The sequence below is a fragment of the Ursus americanus genome, chromosome 24, assembly GCF_024610735.1.
Source record: "Ursus americanus isolate L20-20 chromosome 24, mUrsAme1.1.p, whole genome shotgun sequence".
Classification (NCBI taxonomy): Eukaryota; Metazoa; Chordata; class Mammalia; order Carnivora; family Ursidae; genus Ursus; species Ursus americanus.
The window spans coordinates 45,887,087-45,907,346 of NC_142150.1; the positions used below are offsets into that span (position 1 = coordinate 45,887,087).

General features: G+C 59.1%; 1 protein-coding gene across 1 annotated transcript; it reads left to right on the forward strand.

The window, feature by feature from the left end:
* The first annotated feature begins 16,912 nt into the window (after positions 1-16,912).
* ASCL2 (achaete-scute family bHLH transcription factor 2) lies at positions 16,913-18,921 on the forward strand. The gene is made up of 2 exons (XM_045770745.2): positions 16,913-17,765; positions 18,330-18,921. Exon 1 carries the CDS (start codon positions 17,165-17,167, stop codon positions 17,747-17,749), a length of 585 nt encoding a protein of 194 aa, XP_045626701.2. The 5' UTR covers positions 16,913-17,164; the 3' UTR covers positions 17,750-17,765; positions 18,330-18,921.
* Positions 18,922-20,260: the final 1,339 nt, after the last annotated feature.

The following is a 20,260-nucleotide window of genomic DNA, read 5'->3' on the forward strand; positions in this document are numbered from 1 at the left end:
GCTGGCCTGGACAGTCGCAGACACTGTGCGTGGATGGGAGCCTAGCCCCGCCCCTCAGGTGCGGCTGTCACAGAGACTTCCTGCCCGAGACCGCGGGAGGGAAGGCTGCACCTGATGCGCCCCAGCCTGGTGAGCAAGGCCAGCATCATGGGCACGAGTCAGGTGGGGAGCACGGGCCGGGACGCAATGCGGTGGGGAGGGCACTTCACTCTGGGGTCCTGCTCCCAAACCCACAGCCCAGTCTGACCGTGACACACGCACCAGACAAACCCCATCTGAGCGCTGTCCTACAGTGTGCTGACCTGTTCCCCTAGGAAATGTCCGGGTCATCACAAACTCACAGACACGAGGACCCAATGTCCCGTGGTGCCCTGCGTGGGAACCCGGGACAGAAGCAGGCTAGGAGGGAACAACTGAGACGCTCGGAATACAGTGTGGGCTTCTGTGGATGGTAATGGGTCAATAGCCACGGATTTGTTGTGACACGTCCCATAGCCGTGTCCGATGTTGGTACGAGGAGGCTGGGTGTCGGGTACATGTGAATTCTCCGTACCGCTTCTGCACTGGTTCTCTAAGTCTAAACTGTCCTACAGTACGTTGTATTTAAAACTGTGATTTTGTCCAGCACCCCAGTCTCACAGCACGGAGGGGAGCAGGCACTTTGGAGCTGGCTCTGCCTGTCCACTCACTCAGTGATGTCAACTACCTACCTGCCCACCTGTCCACCTGCGCCTTCACCCACCCACCCTTCGTTCACTCGCTCCCTCTCACACCCTTTCATTTTGTTAATTCTTGCAGCTCTTCCTTTGCTCACTCGCTCCCACCTGCCCTCTGCCCGCTGCCTCAGTTTACCTAGGAAGCGGGGTGAGGGGATATTGGCACTGAAGCAGATCCTTAGCTCTTGGAGGTCACTCTGCCTGGGCCAGGAGGTGGCAGCCTCTCCCCTCCTTCCTGACAGCCGTCCAGAGGGAGGTCTGCGAGAGGTGTCCCCTACTCCATCAGCAGAGGCCGGGGGCGGGGCAGCAGAGCGGACTTGCCCACCCAGGGAGAGAAGCAGGTTAGCACCTCAGTGCGCCCGGGGCACCGGTGACTCGTCACCTCCCTGCAGCCCTGTGTGTGGGGCTCTGCCGGCTGGGCCCCTCACCGGGGTGGGGCTGAGTGCCATGAGCTTTGTGGGGGCCACACGGAGACCTGAACAGCCTCTGGCCTTCTCTCCTGCCCTTTGCCCTGATTCTGAAATGTTTCCCGGAAGCCTAGACATGTCCCACCTGGGGCAGCTTCGCCTGGCCCAGGGAGGGGCTGGAGGCTCTCCTTCCTGACTGGCTTAAGTCTGGGTCAGCTGTGTGCACCGCATTGGACCCCGTGTCCCCCAGAAGTGCCCCCCCCAGGTTTGCAGGGCACATCCTGGCCCGGACACTCAGCAGCTGAGCCAGACGCAGGCTCAGGGCTCTGGGCGCTGCTCTGTGCGCCCCGGGACTCTGGCGCAGAGCTTGTCCCATGGAGGGGCGGGGAGGGGCCCCGGGGAGGGGCTCTGATGCACACAGAGGAATTGAGAGGCAGCATTACCTCCCAAGTACCAGGGACAAACTTTGAAGGGGGTCCCCATCCTGCTGAGCAGCCCCATCAGCAGGAGGGCCCAGGCATCATGGAGTCCCTGCCCTGCCCAGGCTGCCCTCGTCACCTGGCTGAGACTTGGTGTCTAGTGACTGAAGGAGCAGACCAGGGTCTGGAGGCCCCCAGGGTGTGGGAGCAGGACGTCCAAACCTCCCCGGGCTTCCCTGGGTCAGTGGAGGAAGTGGAGGCAGGAGCCAGCAGCCCCCACCCTGGACCGAGGCCTCACCAAGGAGCATGGACTGGACCCTCTCCCCCTGCCCCGGTGGTCCCCAGACCCTCCAGGCTCCCTTCACAGCAAACGTTTCCAGCCCACTCCTGGAATTTTCTTTAACCAGTGGTGGGGCAATGTCCGATGGCCAAAGTGGCGAAGCGCCCACTGCCTCCTGTCCAGGGCACGTGCCCCCTTCAGTGCGTTTCCCTGAATCACCTCCCTGCCATGTCGCGGGTCGTGGGTTGGGGGACGTGGGTCGGGTGACAGGTGTGGCCGTGTGGCTTGTGCTCAGAAGTCGTTCTGAGAACCACGGCGGAGTCTGGGGTCTGCCGGCACACGCGGTGGTGGTGGGCGGGGGTGGCCCGGGCTGGCTGCAGAAGCAGAGTGTCTACACCACGGCCCAGGAAACGAAATCCCAGCTTCCGAGTTATGCCAGGGATCCCCGGTGGTGTGACAGAGCCCTGGATGGTGCTCTCATCCCCTCCTGTTGGGAGCCCCCCATCCGGCCGCTGCCCACCAGGGACTTCCATGCTCCCAAACCCAGCAGACACCCTTCTGTCCTCACCTTGGCCCTGGCACGGCGGCCCTCAGCGCTGGGGACCCCGGAAGTCCTCGTAGATTGGTGCTGCTTCCCAGTCTCCTGTTGACCCCCCCCCATTGTCCCAGGTGTGGAAATACTGGGGTCCCCGGGCTCCAACCAGGCCCCTTTCTCTTCTCACTCTGCTCCTTGGGTCATTTCATCAACTCCAGTGGCTTTAAATGTTAAGGAATCCAAGGACTCTCCAGCCCCGCCGTCTTTCTCACCACACACGGGACAGTCAGAGGGTGTTTTCCAGCTGACACCTTCCCCTAAGTCCTTCCAGAGCCAGAGCCCTGATCCCCGTGCCCCAGCCTAGGACCAATATGACCCAGTGGCTCCTCCAGAGTGCTTCTTTCTGAGACGGCTGTACAGAACACACAGCATAACATTTCACGTCTTAACCATTTATAGGTGCACAGCTCAGGGGCACTAAGCTCATTCACGTTGTGCGGCTGTTTCCACCTTCCGTCTCCAGAACTTTCCATCTTCCCAAATGGAAACTCTGTCCCACTGAGACACCTCAGCCCTCCCCTGGCCCCAGTGCCCACCGTCCACTCTGTGCCCCTGAGACACCGACCCTCATCCCCCTCCCGGCCCTACCACCCACTGTCCACTCTCTGTCCCCGTGAGTCTGACGGCCGTGGGGACCTTGCATCAGTGGACTCCAGCAGAATTCCATCCTCTCCTACCATATTTGACTCACTGGCAAATCGTACAGGGTTGGTTCCTCTGACTCTGGCTTCTCTGGCTCAATGCAATGTCAAGAAGGCTTCTTACATCACACCCTCCTCCCCTGACTTGAGCCCATCATCTCCGGCTCCTCTGGCCAGAGCCCTGGAGGCCAGGCAGCGAATACAACCTGGAGTTGGCCGCTAGCCAGTGATGCCCGCAAACCAAGCCCGTCTCTGCCCACTAAAGGGGGTCAGATCCGAGGGAAGACCCGCCAGTGCGATAAACTGGGACCGCTGACCCCCCACAAAGTGTGTGCGCACGCACACGTGTGTGTGTGTGTGTGTGTGCGCGAGCACGTGTGAGCATACACGGCCCCCTCCCCCCCCACCCCCTCTCTTCCCTCCTCCTCCCCTCTCTCTCCAGGCATCTGCCTACAAATCCTACTCGCCTCAACCTCCCAGACTCTGATCTCCAGGCTCAGGAGACCTCCAGGCTCAGCTGAGAAAGCGTGGGGCTCACCGCTCTGCTCGACGGATCTGTCCCTGCCAGTCGTCCACGTCGGAAAACAGTTGCCGCACATGTGTCCCGTGCTCTGGCTGCTCACAGTGGAAGGTGAATGTGGTGCGAGTCTCGCCATCACGGCCAACAGAGGGGCCTGGCCGTGCTGACTTTGAGCACCCGGTTGCAGGTTTCTCCAAAATGTAAAGTTAATATTTTGCCTGTGTCGTTTACATTTTGTGGGGACAGACCCTGAAACCGTGACTGTTGTCCTCAAACTGCTCCTCACGTGTCTTGGCATCACGTGGTGATTGACGCTCAAATAATCGTTACCACGATGCTTGCTGAAGGACCACTCTCCAATTTCACTGTTCCTCCTGCATTTATTAGTTGGAATTCTGCGAGAGAGAGAGAGAGAACGAGCTTCTTCTCCTCCTCTTCCTCCTCCACGAGTGAGCACATGGATTTCAGGACGGACTCCTGAATCTCTGTTTCATGCGATGGGTTGTGACCTGTTACTCTCGTTGATTTTGGTGCCAGATAGGGCTGGTAGGAGCCCCTTCAAGCTAGCTCCTCAGTCATTTTGATAAATTCCCACAGGTTTTCGAGCAGCTTCCTTACTTTCCACTACATGATGTTCCAGGTTCATCTTGGACGTTCCCTTCCCCAGCTCTGGAGTCAGCCATGGCCCCAGGAAGCTCTGGATCCTTCTAGTGGAGAATGGTATTTAAAAGCCAAGATCTGGAGGCTGGGTGCACAGTGCTATCTGGGCATCAGCTCTCCAGGGTGGATCAGCTGGGAACTCTCTCTCTCACACATCTACATCTCATGCTCTGCCCATCCTTGTACATTAAAAATCACAACTTTACCGTGATTCCCATGATTCAAGCCCAGCACTGCAGGGTCTGTACTAGACTCCCCTGTCCCACATTTGTCGCTCCTTTCTCTGACTGCGGCGCCTGGCTTCCATCATCCTCAACACGTGCACCTCATTCTTCCCTGTTCACGTAAGCGACCTCCTGACCTTGCTGGCGTGTCCTCGTCCTTGATCGCCACCCCAGCCTCCTCTCCCCAGCCTGACTGTCTCAAAGGAAGGGAACCAATAGATATGTTTTAAGCAAATAAAAGAGAAAGAAACACAAGCCCCTCCCCTGTTCTTTGACCGCCTGGGAGACCCAGACCAGGCCAGGCATCAGCCCTCCCCCTATGCGCCACCAAGCAGAGTCGTGTCATTTCGGGAGGAACGTGAATTCCCGGGCAGACCTACCAGAAGAGAGAAGCCACGGTCTGACGCTCATGCAGCATTGGGAGCAGAACTACGGACACGGATGGGCCAAGAGGTTCAAGGAATCCAGACAGAAACCCGCGCGCACAAGGGATGGTGTTTGTGACACAAGGAGGGGATGAGAAGGCGTATCCCGGGGACCGGGGGCCAGCAGCAGGCGTGGGAAACACGGCCGCTGAGCGACACCGCGAGTGGGCACGTGGCAGCTCGGGCACCTCGGTAGACGCATCAGTGAGGTGAGCCATCCCCCGTGGGGATCAGGGGTGGTTCAGGAAGCTGAGAGGCGCGGGGAGGTGAGCACAGATAGGCCGATCGGACAAGAGCACCACACGCGGACAAGAGAGAGGAGAGCAGGAGATGCTCAAGGAAGGAAGAAAGTAAGGGCCTCAGAATGAAAGAAGCACAAGCAAGGCCTCTCTGGAGCCCATAGGACAGATGAGGAGGAAACCACGCATCCTAGTGACACTTGAAAATGCCAAAGTTCTGGAACATTCTGGAGTAACCCGCAGACCACCTACAAGATAAGAATGAGATTCATAACGTTCTCCTCAAGAATTACATGAACAGAGAGTTATATTCTGAAAGCGCAGAAGATAAATAACTTGGCGAAGAGGATTTTATCGGGTATAATTACTATGTAAAGATCATTTCAGAAACAACAAGCCTCAGCATACCTAGAATGTTTGTCACAGAAACACCCACTTTGCCCACAAAATTCTCAAACAAGAGAAATAGATCTTGGAGGGTGCACGGAGAGCCGCGGAAGGTGGGGAGGGACCAGATACCCGCTCACAAGGCCGCAGTCACCCAGAGAAATCACAGTAAGATATACACAAGGCACCACTTATCATTGTAACAAAATCAGTATCTCAAAATTTCAGTCCTCCCCGTGGAGAATCCTAGACTCAAACGAGGACCCTGGTCGATATTGTTTGGAGTAATAGACAAACATCTCATGCGAGGATGCCTTCATAGGACAAAGGTTCCGATCTTCCTCAAGTTGACCGAGACGTCCAGCGCAATCCCGAGCACATGGTCAGCTGGGAGTTTGAAATGCTTGATGTACTTACTCCGCACTGATAATGGAGTAGAGACGTCCACCAGAAGGACAGTCAGCTTGAAACAAAGAACAGCAGAGGGACTTGCCTGCCTGACATAAGGACTTAAGAGGAAGTCTGATGTAAAAATCCCAAACTGCATGGGATTGCCACAAGAACAAAGACTAAAGCGGACAGCTTGGAGACAAATGCCTGTATACATACGTGGATCCCATGCTTAAAAATACTTCTTTGTTCACGGGAGCCTTTCTGTGAACGGGAAAGCCATTAAATGAAAAAACTTCCCATTACTTTAGAGACAAAAATTATGATGTGCTCCATTCCAACCCAATACGCTCCTCAAGCTCCCACAGATAAAATAATGTATCAGTTGAGGAATAAAAACAAATGTGTACAAAGAACATATGGATTTTAAAAATCAGCTTGTCAATTTCTACAGAAAATCCTGGTGGGATTTTAATTGGGATTGTGTTGAATGTAATGATCAACTTGGAGAAAATTAATATCTTAATATTGGATCTTCCAATCAATGAGTACCGGGTATCTGTCCATTTATTTAAGTCTTTTACAATTTCTTTCATCAGTGTTTTGTAGATCTCAGTGTACAGTTTTGAATGTCTTTTGCCATATTTATATCTATGTATTTAATATTTTTGATGTTATTGTAAGTGGCATTTTGAAGTTCATTTCCCAAATGTTCTTTGCTGGTCTCCTGCAATACAATTCATTGTCTATATTGATCTTGTATCTTGCAACCTTGCTAAGCTCATTTTAATTAGAATACTGTTTCAGTACATTTAGTCAGATTTTCTTCATAGGTGATCATGTTCTCTGTAAGAACGGTTTGCTCTTTCTTTCCAATCTGGATGCCTTTTGATTCTTTTTCTCGCCTTATTGCTCTGGCTACAACCTACAGAACAAGGTTAAATAGAAGTTTGAGAAGAGACATCCTTGTCTGGTCCCTGGTCCTAGAGGGAGGGCATCCAGTCTGTCAGCATTAAGTTGGACGTCCTTTATCAGGTTGAGAAAAGTTCCTTTGATTCCTAGTTTGTTGGGATTTTGATCATGAATGACTACTGGATTTTGTCCAATGATTTTCCTGTATCTGTTGAGATAATGATGTGGTTTTTCTTTTTAAATTTAATGTTGTCAATTAATTGAGTTGATTTTTTGAATGTTAAACTGCGTTCCTAGAATAAACCCCACTTGTATATTGTTGGATTTGATTTGCTGAGGTTTTCCTTAGAAATTTTGCATCTATGTTCATGAAGGATATCAGCCGATAGTTTTCTTTTCTTGTGTTGTATTCGCCTGACTTTGGTACTGGGGTAATGCCTGCCTCATGGAATGAGCTGGGAAGTATGCTGTCCTTTTTAATTGTTCTCGATGAGTTTGTGTAGAACTGGCTTTATGTGTTCCTTAAATCTTTGACAGAATTTACCAGTTTTGCCGTCTCGGCCTGGAGTTTTCTCTATAGGAAGTTTTTACTTTACTATAATGTACTGTAAACTTACGGGGCTAATCTGGTTCCTTATTTATTCTTGAATGAGTTTTGGTAGTTTGTGTCTTTTAAAGATTTTGTCTATTTCATCTACATCAATGACCTTATTGTCCTAAAGTTTTGTAATATTATCTTATTCATATAATACCTGTAGAATCTACAGTGATGGAGTATCTATCTACCTATTGATCGATACGTATCTCCTACTGGTTCTTTCCCTGGAGAACCCTGACCAATAGAGGTTTTTGCACCAAGAGTGATTCTAGAGGAAAAGGACGCTAAGGACGACTTCTCTGAATTGGTTCTGGGGTTTCTGGAACCGGCTCTCCAGTCTGATTGGATTGTTTGGAAGATGTGAGTGACTCCATGGCCAGTAGCGAAGACCGCACGGAGAGCCCATGGCATGATCTGACAACAGGGATGCATAAAACCCCTCCGTCCTCCGAACCAGCCGCTTACAGGAAGCCAGCAGCTGGATTACTCTGAACCTTGTGGAAAACCTGACACGATGACATCGGTTGGCTGCTCCTAACGCTGCTGGACAGAGCGGTTCAAGAAAAGGATGAGCTCAGGAATTCGAAGCCACAGGAACGAGCTAAGAGCCTGTGTGTGCCCTGCCCTGACGGAGAGCCCTGTGCGCTCCAGCTGCAGGGCGGACGCGCTCAAAATCCGATGCACCCGCATCCCGTGATGGGCGGAACTGCAACGTACCCTGAACTCCCAGCCTCGCAGGGGTGTCTGCTGTGAATGTGAGGGCACTGACCTGGAAGACTGGAATCCTGTAGGGTGGGGTGGGGATGAGTGGGGCGACCCTGGAGAAGCAGGGGATCCTGCACCCCTAAACTTGGACGAGTCTGCTCTTTGGTGGGAGATGTCCCCCCCCTAGAGGGCAGGGGCTTTCACACCCCCACCCCAGGACCCACACCCACCGCCCCTCTGCTTCTAGAGCCAAAACTAGACTCAAGTACCGGCAGGCCCTGAGGGCGAGGAACGAAGTGTGACTCCTGCAAGGGTGCGCTGCGCTCCGAGGGCACGACGGGGGCTTCTCATGCTGCAGACAGAGGTCGGGGGACACCTGTGGGAATGGGGGGACGGCGCTGGCAGGGACCTAAAGTGGGGCCAGGCCGAATTTAACGTCAGCAGGGATTCGGGATTTAACGTTGCAGCGTGGGGCCTGATGAAGGGCTCTCACAGTTCGGGTGGCTGAAACCCGGACCTAAAAGTGGCCTGCGCTGAGGGGCCAGAAAGGCCTGACCTCCCCTGGCCAAGGCTTAGGGAGGTTGGAAAACTGGAGCGGATTTGCTGTCTGAGATGAGCTCACCCCCACACTGCAAGGGGTCAGAAGACATGACTTTCATCAGAACCTTGGGGAGTAAATCCGAGAGGGGTCCCGACATGCGCGTGTCACCACGACGGAGAGGGGCCTGGGGCAGGCTCTTCTCTGCAGGCGCACCTCTCGGGGGAACTGCAGCCTCTGACCTGGGAGCCTAAAGTCTGTGAGAGCGATTGGGTCCCGGGGGTGCGGCCCGTGGCCACCAAACACAAGCCGGACGTGGTCCCCGGGATGGATGGCAGAGTCCAGGCAGCAGGCAGCCCAGTCTGGCTCGCAGACCCCCGCGGGGACGGCTGCTGGATCACGGCATTCCTAGAGGGAAGTCGATGGGGCGCCCCCGGATCTGTACTCCGTCTGTAGGAGCAGACACGTCCTGGGTAGAGCGAGCAAACATCCCCCCTGAACCCCGACAGCAGAGACACACGGCCCCCACTCCAGTCAACTCTGAGGCTCGAGCCAGTTCGCGGACCCAGACCTCTTGCTTGGAGGGAGGGCCTGGGGGCCCTGCTGGTCCCCTTCTCCCCGCCTTCCCCAAAGGACCCTCAGCGTTCACCAGGGTGACTGTGTCCCCCGGGAGGTGGGGGGGGATAAGCGGACTTTGGGGACCGCGGGACCCCGGCTCTGAACCGACCCCGATCCCCAGAAGCCACAAACGCCCCTGTCCCCAGCAGGTGGGGCGGGGCTCGTGCAGGCCGGGCCATCGATGCAGCCCTAGCCCAGGGCCCCCTTACACCGGGGGCGGGTCCCGATCCCACCGGGCGGCGGCCCCTCCAGCTCCCAAAAGCGCAATTGGCACAGACACCCCGGGCAGCTGGCAGGCTCCCACAGTGGTTCCCTGAGCATGGAGGGACAGCAGTGATGGTGGGAAAGGCCATGTGGTGCCACCAGAATGGCCTCTCCCCAGGAAGGGAGTCCCCGTAGGGCAATACCCTGTCCCTGGGGGTGGTGAGGAGGCTGGGGCCTCCCCCAGGATGCGATTCCCAGCACACCCCTGTCCCCTTGCCTGTTTGGCCTGTGCAGAGGCAGGCAGGTCCTGGGGGGCAGGACAGCAGCCCGCCGTCCGCTTCTGCCATCCCAGCCCCACCTCAGGGGCGACCGACTCAAGGCCTGGGTTGTAACTGAACTCGCACGGACGTCCGTCACTGGCCTGCCCGCGCACTCCCGCCCTGCTGCGTGGCCGTGCTGCCGGCGGACCCAGGGGCCAGGAAGCCCAAAGCGCCCCAGACTTCGCGGTAAGACATACGCCAGAGGGTGGGAGATAAATCCAGAAGAAGTCCGGGGGCTTCTACTTCGGCGACACGTTTAGGGGCCCAGGGGTGCGGGGCCCGTCGAGATGTGTCACCTAAGTGAAGGATGGCTCGACGCCTAGCGGCTTTCTTGGACTCTTGGACTGTGGGGGCGACTAGTCCCTCGTGGGGGGGTGGTACTCCAGCCCATCCAGAGGGACCCCCAGAGCCGCTAGTTTTGCGTGGGGCCCAGAACGAGAGACGGCTGGGCCAGGCCGCGTGACCCAGCAGAGCCCCTGGGCCTGCAGGGTCGGTGTGGATGGAGATGCCGGCCGGAGCCCTTAGTACGGGCCTTTGGGATTTGGGGGCAAGACCCTGACGTCTGTCCCACGTGACTGCTCTCTTTTGAGAAACAACTTTGTGTCTCGTAGAGGCAGAACGCTCGGCCGCAGGCTACCGAGTCACCGTGCCACCCGGACTGCTCCTCGTGAGCGGCGAGCTGTCTGAGCCACCAAGCCACAGCGCTGGGCACACAGCACCTGTCATCCCATGGAAGTGGTGTGTGCGTGGTCAGGCCCACGCAGGCCCTGAAGGCACGAGTAAGTCCCATGAACAAGTGGCCCAAATGACTACGGCCGCCCCTCCTGCTACACGGCTCCTCTCTCCCAGCCTGGCCTGGGGCCTCGGGGGGAGTCCCCTCCGGGCAGCTGACGGGGGAGAGAAGGCTCGGGCCTGGCTTACAGATGGGTCTGTCCCGGGCTCAGGAGATGCTACCCGGTGTGGACAGCTGCCACACTACAGCCCCTCCCTGGGATGTCCCCGAAGGTCATGGTGGAGGGAAATTCTCCCGGGGGGCAGCACTTTGGGCAGTGAGCCTGCTTGTGCACCGTGCTCGGAAGGAGAAACAGCCAGACGTGAGATTACACGCTGATTCCTGGGCTGTGGCCAGTGGTTCAGCTGGGTGGTCGGGGACTTGGAAGGACCATGACCGGGAAATTGATGACAAGGGAATTTGGGGGAAGAGGTGTGTGGACAGGGAAAACAGGGATATCTGTGCCCCGTGTGAATGCCCACCGCAGGGGGAGCTCGGCAGTGGACTTCCATCTTCAGGAGGGCAGGACGGCCCGTTCTGGGGGTGCCAGGCAGCCCCTTTCCCCAGCCACCCCAATCACCGACCCCTGGGCTCCTGCACAAAGTGGCCGCGGTGGCAGGGGTGGAGGCCACGCATGGCTCAGCAGCAGGGACGTCGTGCAGCAAGGCGTACCCGGCTCTGGCCCCCACTGCGTGCCCCGTGTGCCAGCGGCGGACACCCACACCTAGCCCTCACCCGGTGCCTGTCCTGGGGCAACCAGGTAGCCCAAATGACTGGGTGGTGGGAAGGGCCGGGCTCTGTTCTTACTGGAATAGACACTTACTCGGGATACAGATTTGCCTTCCCCTCATGCCGCACTTCCACCGAGACATCGTGGACCCCTAGAACATCCCACCCGCCGTCCTGGTGTCCCACCCGCAGCTTTGCACAGGAGCTCAGTCCACGGCAAATGAAGTGGGGACGTGGCTCCACGCTCACGGAACTCACTGGCCTCACCGTGGGCCCACCATCCTGTAGCCGCTGGCTGATAGGGCAGTGGAATGGCCTTTGAAGGCTCAGTTCCAGCCCCAGCGAGGTGGTGGTACCCTGCAGGGCCGGGACGGCTGGCTCCTGAAGGTCGTCTGTGCTCTGAGTCAGTGACCGACATATGGGGCCATGTCTCCCAGAGCCAGGATTCATAGGCCCAGGAATCGGGGGGTGGAAATGGCCGGGGCACCACTCACTCTTACCCCTAGTGCCTCCCAGCCGAACATTCGCTTCCCACACCCACGACCTTGTGCTCTGCTGCCCTGAGGTCTCCGCTGCAGAGGGAGGGATGCTGCCGTCAGAAGACACGGCAGTGATTCCAGTGGACTGGAAGTTCAGTCTGCCGCCCGGCCACCCTGGGCCCCCTGGGCCCCTGAATCTACAGGCAGAGAAGGGAGGTACAGTGTTGGGGGTGCGGACTGATCCTGGCCGGGGGTAAGGAAAGAAAAGTGCCTGGAACACAGCGGGTCCTGGAGGGCATCTCATAGTTGGACCACCCCAGGATTCTGGGTTGATGGGCTGGGGCTGAATCACCCCACCAGCCCTCCTGGTCCCCAGCTTGCAGGCAGCAGACGGCCGGGCTTCTTGAACACCTGAGCCAGTCTGGAACCGAAACCTCCTCCTGCCTCCTCCTGCTGTGTCTCTGGAGATCCCTGACTGGTGCATCCACAGTGCGTCCGTGGTGCGTCCGGGGTGCGTCTGGGGACCCGAAGCTTGAGCGTCTGCATGTACTTCCTTTCCCACGGCTCCTGCTTCCCCTGCAGCTGAATTCCAGAAGGCTCCAGGCTCGCAAGTGACCTGAACACACAGATGTGACCCACGTGAGGGCTACGGCCAGAGCTGTGTGCCAGCCTGGCCCAGCCGGGCTCCCGGCCTCCCCACTCATGACTTGACCCAGAGAACACAACTAGGAAGCCAGAGCCTCTGAGGGGCAGAGACAGAGCCAGGCAGTGGCCTCGGGCTGTGTGTGGAGTGAGTGGGGGCCCAGGTCAAACTGGCCAGCGGTCACCCTGCTCACCAGGCCAGGGGCCATGGAGTCACCCGCGCCTCTGCTGCTGCCCCCACATGGGCCCAGTCCAATCTCACAATGGGGAAGACCCCAGAGGATCCAGATACAGCATCATCGCTCCAATGATGGGGACCCAGAGCCTCCAACCCCAGACTTTCAGGGCTCTGCGCCCCTGTCCTGTTGAGCCCGTGGTGAGTTCAGACTCGTCAAGTACCCCCAAAGCAGAGGCTGGCGTGCCCTCACTGTGCACAGGCACCTGGGCTACTGTGATCACTCAGGGTCAGGGGCAGAGCTGGCCCTGGATGCCGAGGGATCTTCCTTCTCTGGGCTGTGTCCTGCTTCCACTGGCAGCCAGCTCCCGATTCTCTTTGCTGGATGTGAGCCCCTCTCAGAGGCATACCACTGTGTGCCAGATGTGGGTGGTGTCCCGGGAACACGGAAGGGGAGAAGGGCATATTTCCCTCTGGACGTGGCCCCCCAGGCATGCTGAGTGACAGGCTGTGTGAAGCAGGGTCTGAGGAGGGGGCAGGGCAGGGTTCCAGGTGATGTGACATCAAGGCTGAACAGGACTCCAGTGGCGGGGTGGGGGCAATGTGCAAAGGGGCTTGGATTTATCCCAAGGGCCAAGGCATGACCTCACTTGCCTTCATAAGGTCACTCCTGCTCTAAGGCAGTGGACAGAGGGGGAGGAGGCAAAGCCAGAACCCAGGAGACCAGGAAGGCGGTGGAGGCAGCATCCGAGGGCAGATGGTGATGTGGCTGGAGAGATGGCAGGGCTGGCGGACAGCGGAGAGTGAGGGAGCAGGTGGGAGCTCACACCCTGATGCCTGAGCACTGACTGGGGAGGGGACCAGTGGAGTAATGGGCTCAGGAGAGACAATTCAGCCGTGGGGAGTTGATTTTGAGGAGACTGTGAGATGACGTCCATCGAGTGGTCCAGGTGTCAGAGACATGCGGGTCATCCAGCATAGGGGTCAGCAAACCATAGCCAGTTGTGTCCTATTGCCTGTTTTTGTATTGCCCGCAAGTGGAGAACACTTGTTACAGTTTTAAGTGGTCAAAAAAAAAAAAATCACATTCATTAGCTACTATCAAGAAACGTATTAAAAACCCCAGAGAGTGACAGGTGTTGGTGAGGATGTGGAAAACCGGAACTCCCACGCACTGTTGGTGGGACCTCGGACTGATGCAGGCGCTCTGGAGTTCAGCGTGTAGTGGCCGCAGAAAGCTTAAGGGAGACTTATCACATGATCAACAATTGCACTTCTGGATGTAACCCCCAAAACAAGAGACTGCAGGGTCTGGAAGAGATGGGTACACACACGTTCACAGCAGCGTTATCACAACCGCTATGAAAGGGACACCCCAAGTGTCCAGCGATGGACAAATGAATAAACAAAATGTGGTCCATCCCCACAAAGCCTGAAAAAGGCAGGATATTCTGACACCTGCCACAACATGGACACACCTGGAAGACGTCAATCACACGGAGCGACAGAAGCCAGGCACAGAAGGATACATACTGCAGGATTCTACGTATTTGGGGACATGAAGAAGTCAAATTCACAGACAGAAAGGGGAATGGTGGGTGCTAAGGGCTGGGGAGGGGGAAGGGCTTTACCCACCCCTGCCCTACATCTCAGGCATGGAGACTGAAGAGTGGGCAGAGCCCAACAGTGTGCCAACCAGTCAGCTAGGGTGCCAGCGTGAGGGCAGAGCCCTGGCAAGGCAGCATGCTTGTGTTTGCAATCTTTCTAACAGCTTTATTGTGGTAGAATCCACATACCACCCAGCTCATCCATTTAAAGTGTACAATTTGGGGCACCTGGATGGCGCAGTCCGTTAAACGTTTGACTTTTGGTTTCGACTCAGGTCGTGATCTCGGGGTCGTGAGATTGAGCCCACGATGGGCTCCACACTCGGCAGGGGGTCTGCTTGGATTCTCTCTCTCTCCCTACCCTTCTCCCCGCTCTCTTTCTCTCAAATAAATAAATCAATAAAATCTTTTAAAATGAAGTGTACAATTCCTTGGTTTTTAGCACATTCTCAGAGTTGCACAACCGTCACTATGGTCAACTGTAAAACATCTGCACCATCTCAGAGAGAAGCTCCACACCCTTCAGGTTGTGCTCCAGCGGCCAGAGCCAGCCCTGACATGCAGGACGAGAGCCACATGGAGAGCCAGACCCAGCTGCCCAGCCTTCCTGCTGTTCCCCAAGCCGACCCCCCAGTGGAATGCCGCTGTAGCAGCCCGCAGAGGCACCACCAGAGGATCCTGAGAAATACTGAACCATCGGCGCAGCCTCTAGAGCCTGGGTAGTCTGCTGTGTCGGAACAGGCACCTGAGGGCCTCTGGGCCCCAGACGCTGAGCAGAAGTCCAGGCAAGGATTGCCAAGAGCCCATTTGCGGGATTCTAGGGTTTTCCCTTTGACATGGCATCCATCTCCAGCTGGGGTTTGCCAACTGACCACCAGGGAAGGGCAGGGGGGCTCTGACCAGAGAGAGGAGGAGCCAAGCCTCCTGACCTGGACAGGGAAGAAGTCCGGGCCCTGATCTCTACCTGGATTGCTCCACTGGCCAGAGGTATGACTGTGGACACAGTCCATGTCCTCTCTAAGATAGCTTCCTCCTGTAACAATGGGGCCCTACCCCACCTGGCCCCAGGCAGGTGCTAGCCGCCAGGTCACACCCCAAAGCAGGAAAGCCAAGCAGACTTGCCAGGAGATCCTGCACAGTCACTGGAGCCGGTGGACAGCACAAGGACCCGGGGGGCTCCCTGGGGGGGGGGGGTAATCCAGGGCCTCTCCCAGCCAGAACGGGAAATGGCTCCCGGCAGAACTCCTTTCCCAGCGGACCTGATCCAGGAGGATCTGGTCACCTTCGGCAAAACCCAGCAGGGCCACGGCCTCCTGAGGGCCCAGCCACTTCCCAAGCATTCCCCTGCGGTGGGGGAGTACACACTCTCCCACTGAGGGTTCATTCTGCACACTTCCGCAGTCCCTGCCCCCACAGACCCCTACAATTCTCCCCATCTGTCAGGGAGAAACCCTCTTGTCCCTCTTCCCTTGGGAGACCAGGCTCTGCCCTGGCGTGAGGCAGCTTTCCCAAAACCTTCCCCCACCGGCCCAGTCTCAGTGCCGGTCGGGTGGGAGAGGGAGGCCCCAGCCCAGGGTGGGGCGCTGAGCAAAACGGAGCCAGCGCCACGATAGCGGGTCAGCACCAAAGGTGAGGAGGGGCCAGAGCGTAAGGGGCCCAGCAGGCAGAACGTGGGGGAAGGTTAGGAGAATATGCCAAATGAAGAAGCTGCAGGGCTAGGTCAAAGCCTAACCGCCGCCCCGGGCCACAGTGGCCAGTGCAAACCTCCAGACCCTCGGCTTCCTGGCTCCCCAAGGCTGGAAGCACCTGGAAACCACAGGCAGAAGGTGTGCGTGCAGGGATGGTGGATAGGCGCCCCAGAAACCTGAACCCCAGCGCACCACTCCTCCAATCCCGTCCTGCCCAAAGGGCCACATCACCCTCTCCCACTCTCCGCAGAGGAATACGTAGGTGTGCGGCGGGGCGCGGAGCAGGTGTGCGTGCGGGGAGCAGCCTGGCAGCACCTAGCTTTGTTAGCGACGCTCAGGGAGCCACGCGCCTGGCGTACGAGCTTCCTCCCGGGGGCGGGGCATGAGGCCGCGCCCCCCGCGATTGGCCGAACGGACCGCCCGCGATTGGCTGAGACCCCGGCCCCCGCCCCCTGGGACGCGGGTGGGGGGGGTGGGTCGCGGACAGAAGGCGCGGCGCGTGCCGTCCCGGGGGTCTCGCGCGCCTCCGGGCGAGCTGAGCCTTCACGAGGCCACGCCCTCCTCCCCACGGCGCGTGCTGCGCGTGCGGATGATCAACACGTCCGGGGATAGCGGGCTGAGCGCAGGCTGGGGTGGGGTACCCGACAGTTGCACCCGGGACCTGTGGACTCTGCTGAGGCAGCGGGGTCTCACCGGAGACCCACTGACAGCGCCCCGAAGTCGGGCCGGGGGCGCACACGGGACCTGCTCAATGCGTCTTGGGGGGCTCACTAAGCACCTGTTGGGAGCTTGGGGCCCACCGGGGACCTGCGGACTCCGCCCGGGGAGATAGGGTGGGGGACGCGCTCACGCCCTTGTGTTTGCAGGTTGTGTGCGCAAGGGGGAGGGCGAAGCGTGGCGGGAGGGCGAGGCGAGGGAAGGAGGGCGTGAGAAAGGAGGCGGCGGCGGCGCGGAGGAGGGTTATCTATACATTTAAAACCAAGCCGCCTGCGCCGCGCTGGGAAGACCTGGGGAGCGTCCGGCCGCACGCGCGGGACACGAGCGCCCCACACTCCGAGGCGCGCACGGCCTGCCACCTCTTGGCCTCCTGAGCCTCGCTGTCCCTGGGCCCCCAGACGACCTGGAACGCGTACCCTGGGGAGTCGCTCCTCGGCACAGTGCCAGGGGCTCCCTTGGGGTTCTGTCCTCCTCCCACCAACCCGCGTTCCTCTGTCCGCCCCTCCTGCTGCGAGCGGGGGCTCGGAGGAGTTGCAGGGCGAGTGGATGCGTGTGCGATGGACAGCGGCGCGCTGCCCCGGCCCGCGCCCTCCACGCCTGGCATCTCCGGCGGCTGTGCCGCTCGGCAGCGACCCACATCCCCAGAGCTGCTGCGATGCAGCCGGCGGCGACGGCCGGGCGCGAAGGAGACCGGGGGTGGCGCGGCGGCCGTGGCGCGGCGCAATGAGCGCGAACGCAACCGCGTGAAGCTGGTGAACTTGGGGTTCCAGGCGCTGCGGCAGCATGTGCCGCAGGGCGGCGCCAGCAAGAAGTTGAGTAAGGTGGAGACGCTGCGCTCGGCCGTGGAGTATATCCGCGCGCTGCAACGCCTGCTGGCCGAGCACGATGCTGTGCGTGCCGCGCTGGCTGAGGGGCTGCTGGCGCCAGCCGCGCGCCCCCCCGCGTCCTGCGGGCCTCCCGGGACCCCCGCCGCCGCCGTCGCCTCGCCTTCTTGCGCTTCGTCCTCCCCGGGCCGCGGGGGCAGCTCGGAGCCCGGCTCGCCGCGCTCCGCCTACTCCTCAGAAGACAGCGGCTGCGAGGGCGCGCTTAGCCCAGTGGAGCGCGAGCTGCTCGACTTCTCCAGCTGGTTAGGGGGCTACTGAGCGCTCCGCCCCCGAGGTAACCTCCGGCGTCGGGGAACAGGGGGGTCGGCTCAGGGGCAGCCGGGCGGAGTGGAGTGGACAGCCTCGCGGCTCGCGTCCCCGAGAGCAGCCAAGCGCAGTGCCAGGCCCGGGTGACGGCTTTGATTTCGCTCACTCTTCATTTTCCCCAAACTTTTTCAAGCCTGTGCAAGACCGGCGTTTGTTTGTCCGGGATTGCAAAACTTCCTCTCGCTGCTGAGCCGAAGGGGGAGCAGGGAGGGGGGCCCTCGGGCGGGTGAGGCCCCGAGTGCACGCGGATCCTGGGGCAGAGCAGGGCGCTGGGAGGCGGGGTGACTTTGCATTGCAAATCGCGCGCCCGGGCCGGGTGGCAGAAATGAGTCGGCGGGTGCGGAGCCCTGACTCACTGCGGTTCGGAGCGCCCGCCCCGCCCCCGCCCCGGCCGGGGCCGCAGACCGAATCCGAGGCACCCACGGACTGGAGCTCCAAAACCAAGCAAAGGAAACTGCAGGCTTCGCTGTGGGCGGCGGGGCCGGGCCGGATCCCGCACTAATGCGCGTCCCCGTCCCTCCTCCCCTTCCAGCAGCCGCAGCTCTGGACGCGGAACCGCGGGCACGCTCACCGCCCTGGAGGTGGGTGGTCCGCGCCTCGGGCCCACCGTCCCCGCCGGCGAAGCCACCACCAAGCCGGTACTCTCCCAACGGTCCCCCGTGCCGTCCAGCCTGACCAAGTGCCAGTGTGGAAACGGTCCCGCCCTGACCCCCGCCTGGCTGGCAGCTTCCTCAGACCCCGACCAGCTGCCCCCAGAGGTGTTGCCCTGGGGTGGGACTGGGGCACAAACGCGGAGATTTTTGAACGGGAGAGGATTTTATAACGACACGGAACTTCTTTTTTGCATATTAGTTTGAACTGCCCAGGGACACCGGCAATATGAAGACTTATTTTTGTACAAAAAAAAATCCCCAGACTGGGAACACAATAAAGATGGTCTACTCCCCCGCCCCACCCCACTACTGGAATTTTCCAACCTGGCCGAGACCTGAGGGGCAGTGTCCCTGGGAGGCGGCCCCTTGCAGCGGCTGGGTCTATGCAGGCAGTGCTCCCCGCTGGGGACTGGCCTTTTTGGAAAACCTGTTTAGGGCAGGTGGACTTCAGAAATAAATCAGTGCTGCGTATCTGGTGTGGGGCCCTCTTCATGCTCCGAGGCCCCCATTTCCCAGGGAGGGCAGGGCCTGGGTGGGACGGTTTGACCCAGCAGGCCTGGCCCCTGTGGTCCCCTCTCCCTGGACTCCACCCCCTGCTCTGTGGGGTGGCGCCAGAGGTGTGAGGTCTGGGAGCCCAGCCTGGTCACTGCAGCGCCAAAGTAATTCACCTTGTGGGCCAGGCACTTCCAGCACGTGGCGGGGAGCTGGTGGGTGGTCCAGGCAGGGCTGCTCACAGCTGGGACGCTGGGTTCTGGGGGGGCTACTGCCTGGCATGGCCATGAGGGTCTGGGGCCTGGGGAGGTCTGGCCTGTGGGAGGGCTGAGAGCTTGGGGTCCAGGCTGCCCCGTTCAGATCCCCACTGCTCACCGCCACCTGGCTGACCTGGGCGAGGCCCTTGACCCATAAATGGGGAGTGACAGCAGAGCTGCCCTATGAGGTCATGGGAGGATTTGCGTGGTGGCCCTCGGGTCTGGCACCCTGTACTGGGCCCCCGGCCCCTGTGTCTGAGGCCTCTGCCCGCCTCTGTTTACCGGCTCCTTGAGAGGAACAAGGAAGCCCCCCCCCCCCGGCTCCCCCCCCCCCCCCCCGCCAAGAAAGCCTGCAGAGATTACTCAGCCCTACCTTTGACCTTGGCCTCGAGTGCTTTGAAGTCTTGCCGGGGCCCAAAGCTCTCTTTTATTGCAAGGGTGGGGCGGGGCTGGCGGGGATCCCCCAGGCTGCTTTAGGGTGCTGGAGGCACCCCTTCCTTTGAAAGGGAGTGGTTGGGTCAGAGCCGTTGGAACCCTGGGAGGTGGAGCCGCCAGTGTTGGCGGAGAGCAGGTGGCCGGGGTAACCATGGTGACGGGGTCAGTGGGTCTGAGGAGCTGCAGGCTGGACCAGGGTCAGCAGAGCAGCTATGGCTCAGGGCCACAGGGCCGAGTGACCAGGCCTCATCCAAGGGACAGAAGGGGGCACGCCACACCCTTCTGCTAGGGACCCACTGCCTGGTCAGTGACCTCCCTGACCACAGGTCCTGGGATTCCTTGCCTTAACCCCAGGGAGAGGCCTGGACACAGGGTGGTGGGCAGGATGGAACCGTCATACATGGGTTTGGGGGAGGAGCGCATGGGGGAATGGGCCCGCAGGAAAGCCCCCCGCCTCCACCTCGTCATAGGCCTGGGCCTGTGTGCTGTTAGGAAACTCTGAAAACCCTAAGTGTTATCACTTTTGTTTTGCTGTTGTTCTGGAAAATTCCAGATATATGCGAACATTCTAAAGCCTTTATTGGACACCTCCTGTGCACCAGGAAGTGTCAGGAACTTCAGTCGGG

What these genes read in the sequence shown, in the direction of transcription:
- ASCL2 (XM_045770745.2), top strand. Translation starts at nt 17,165, where the DNA reads ATGGACAGCGGCGCGCTGCCCCGGCCCGCGCCCTCCACGCCTGGCATC.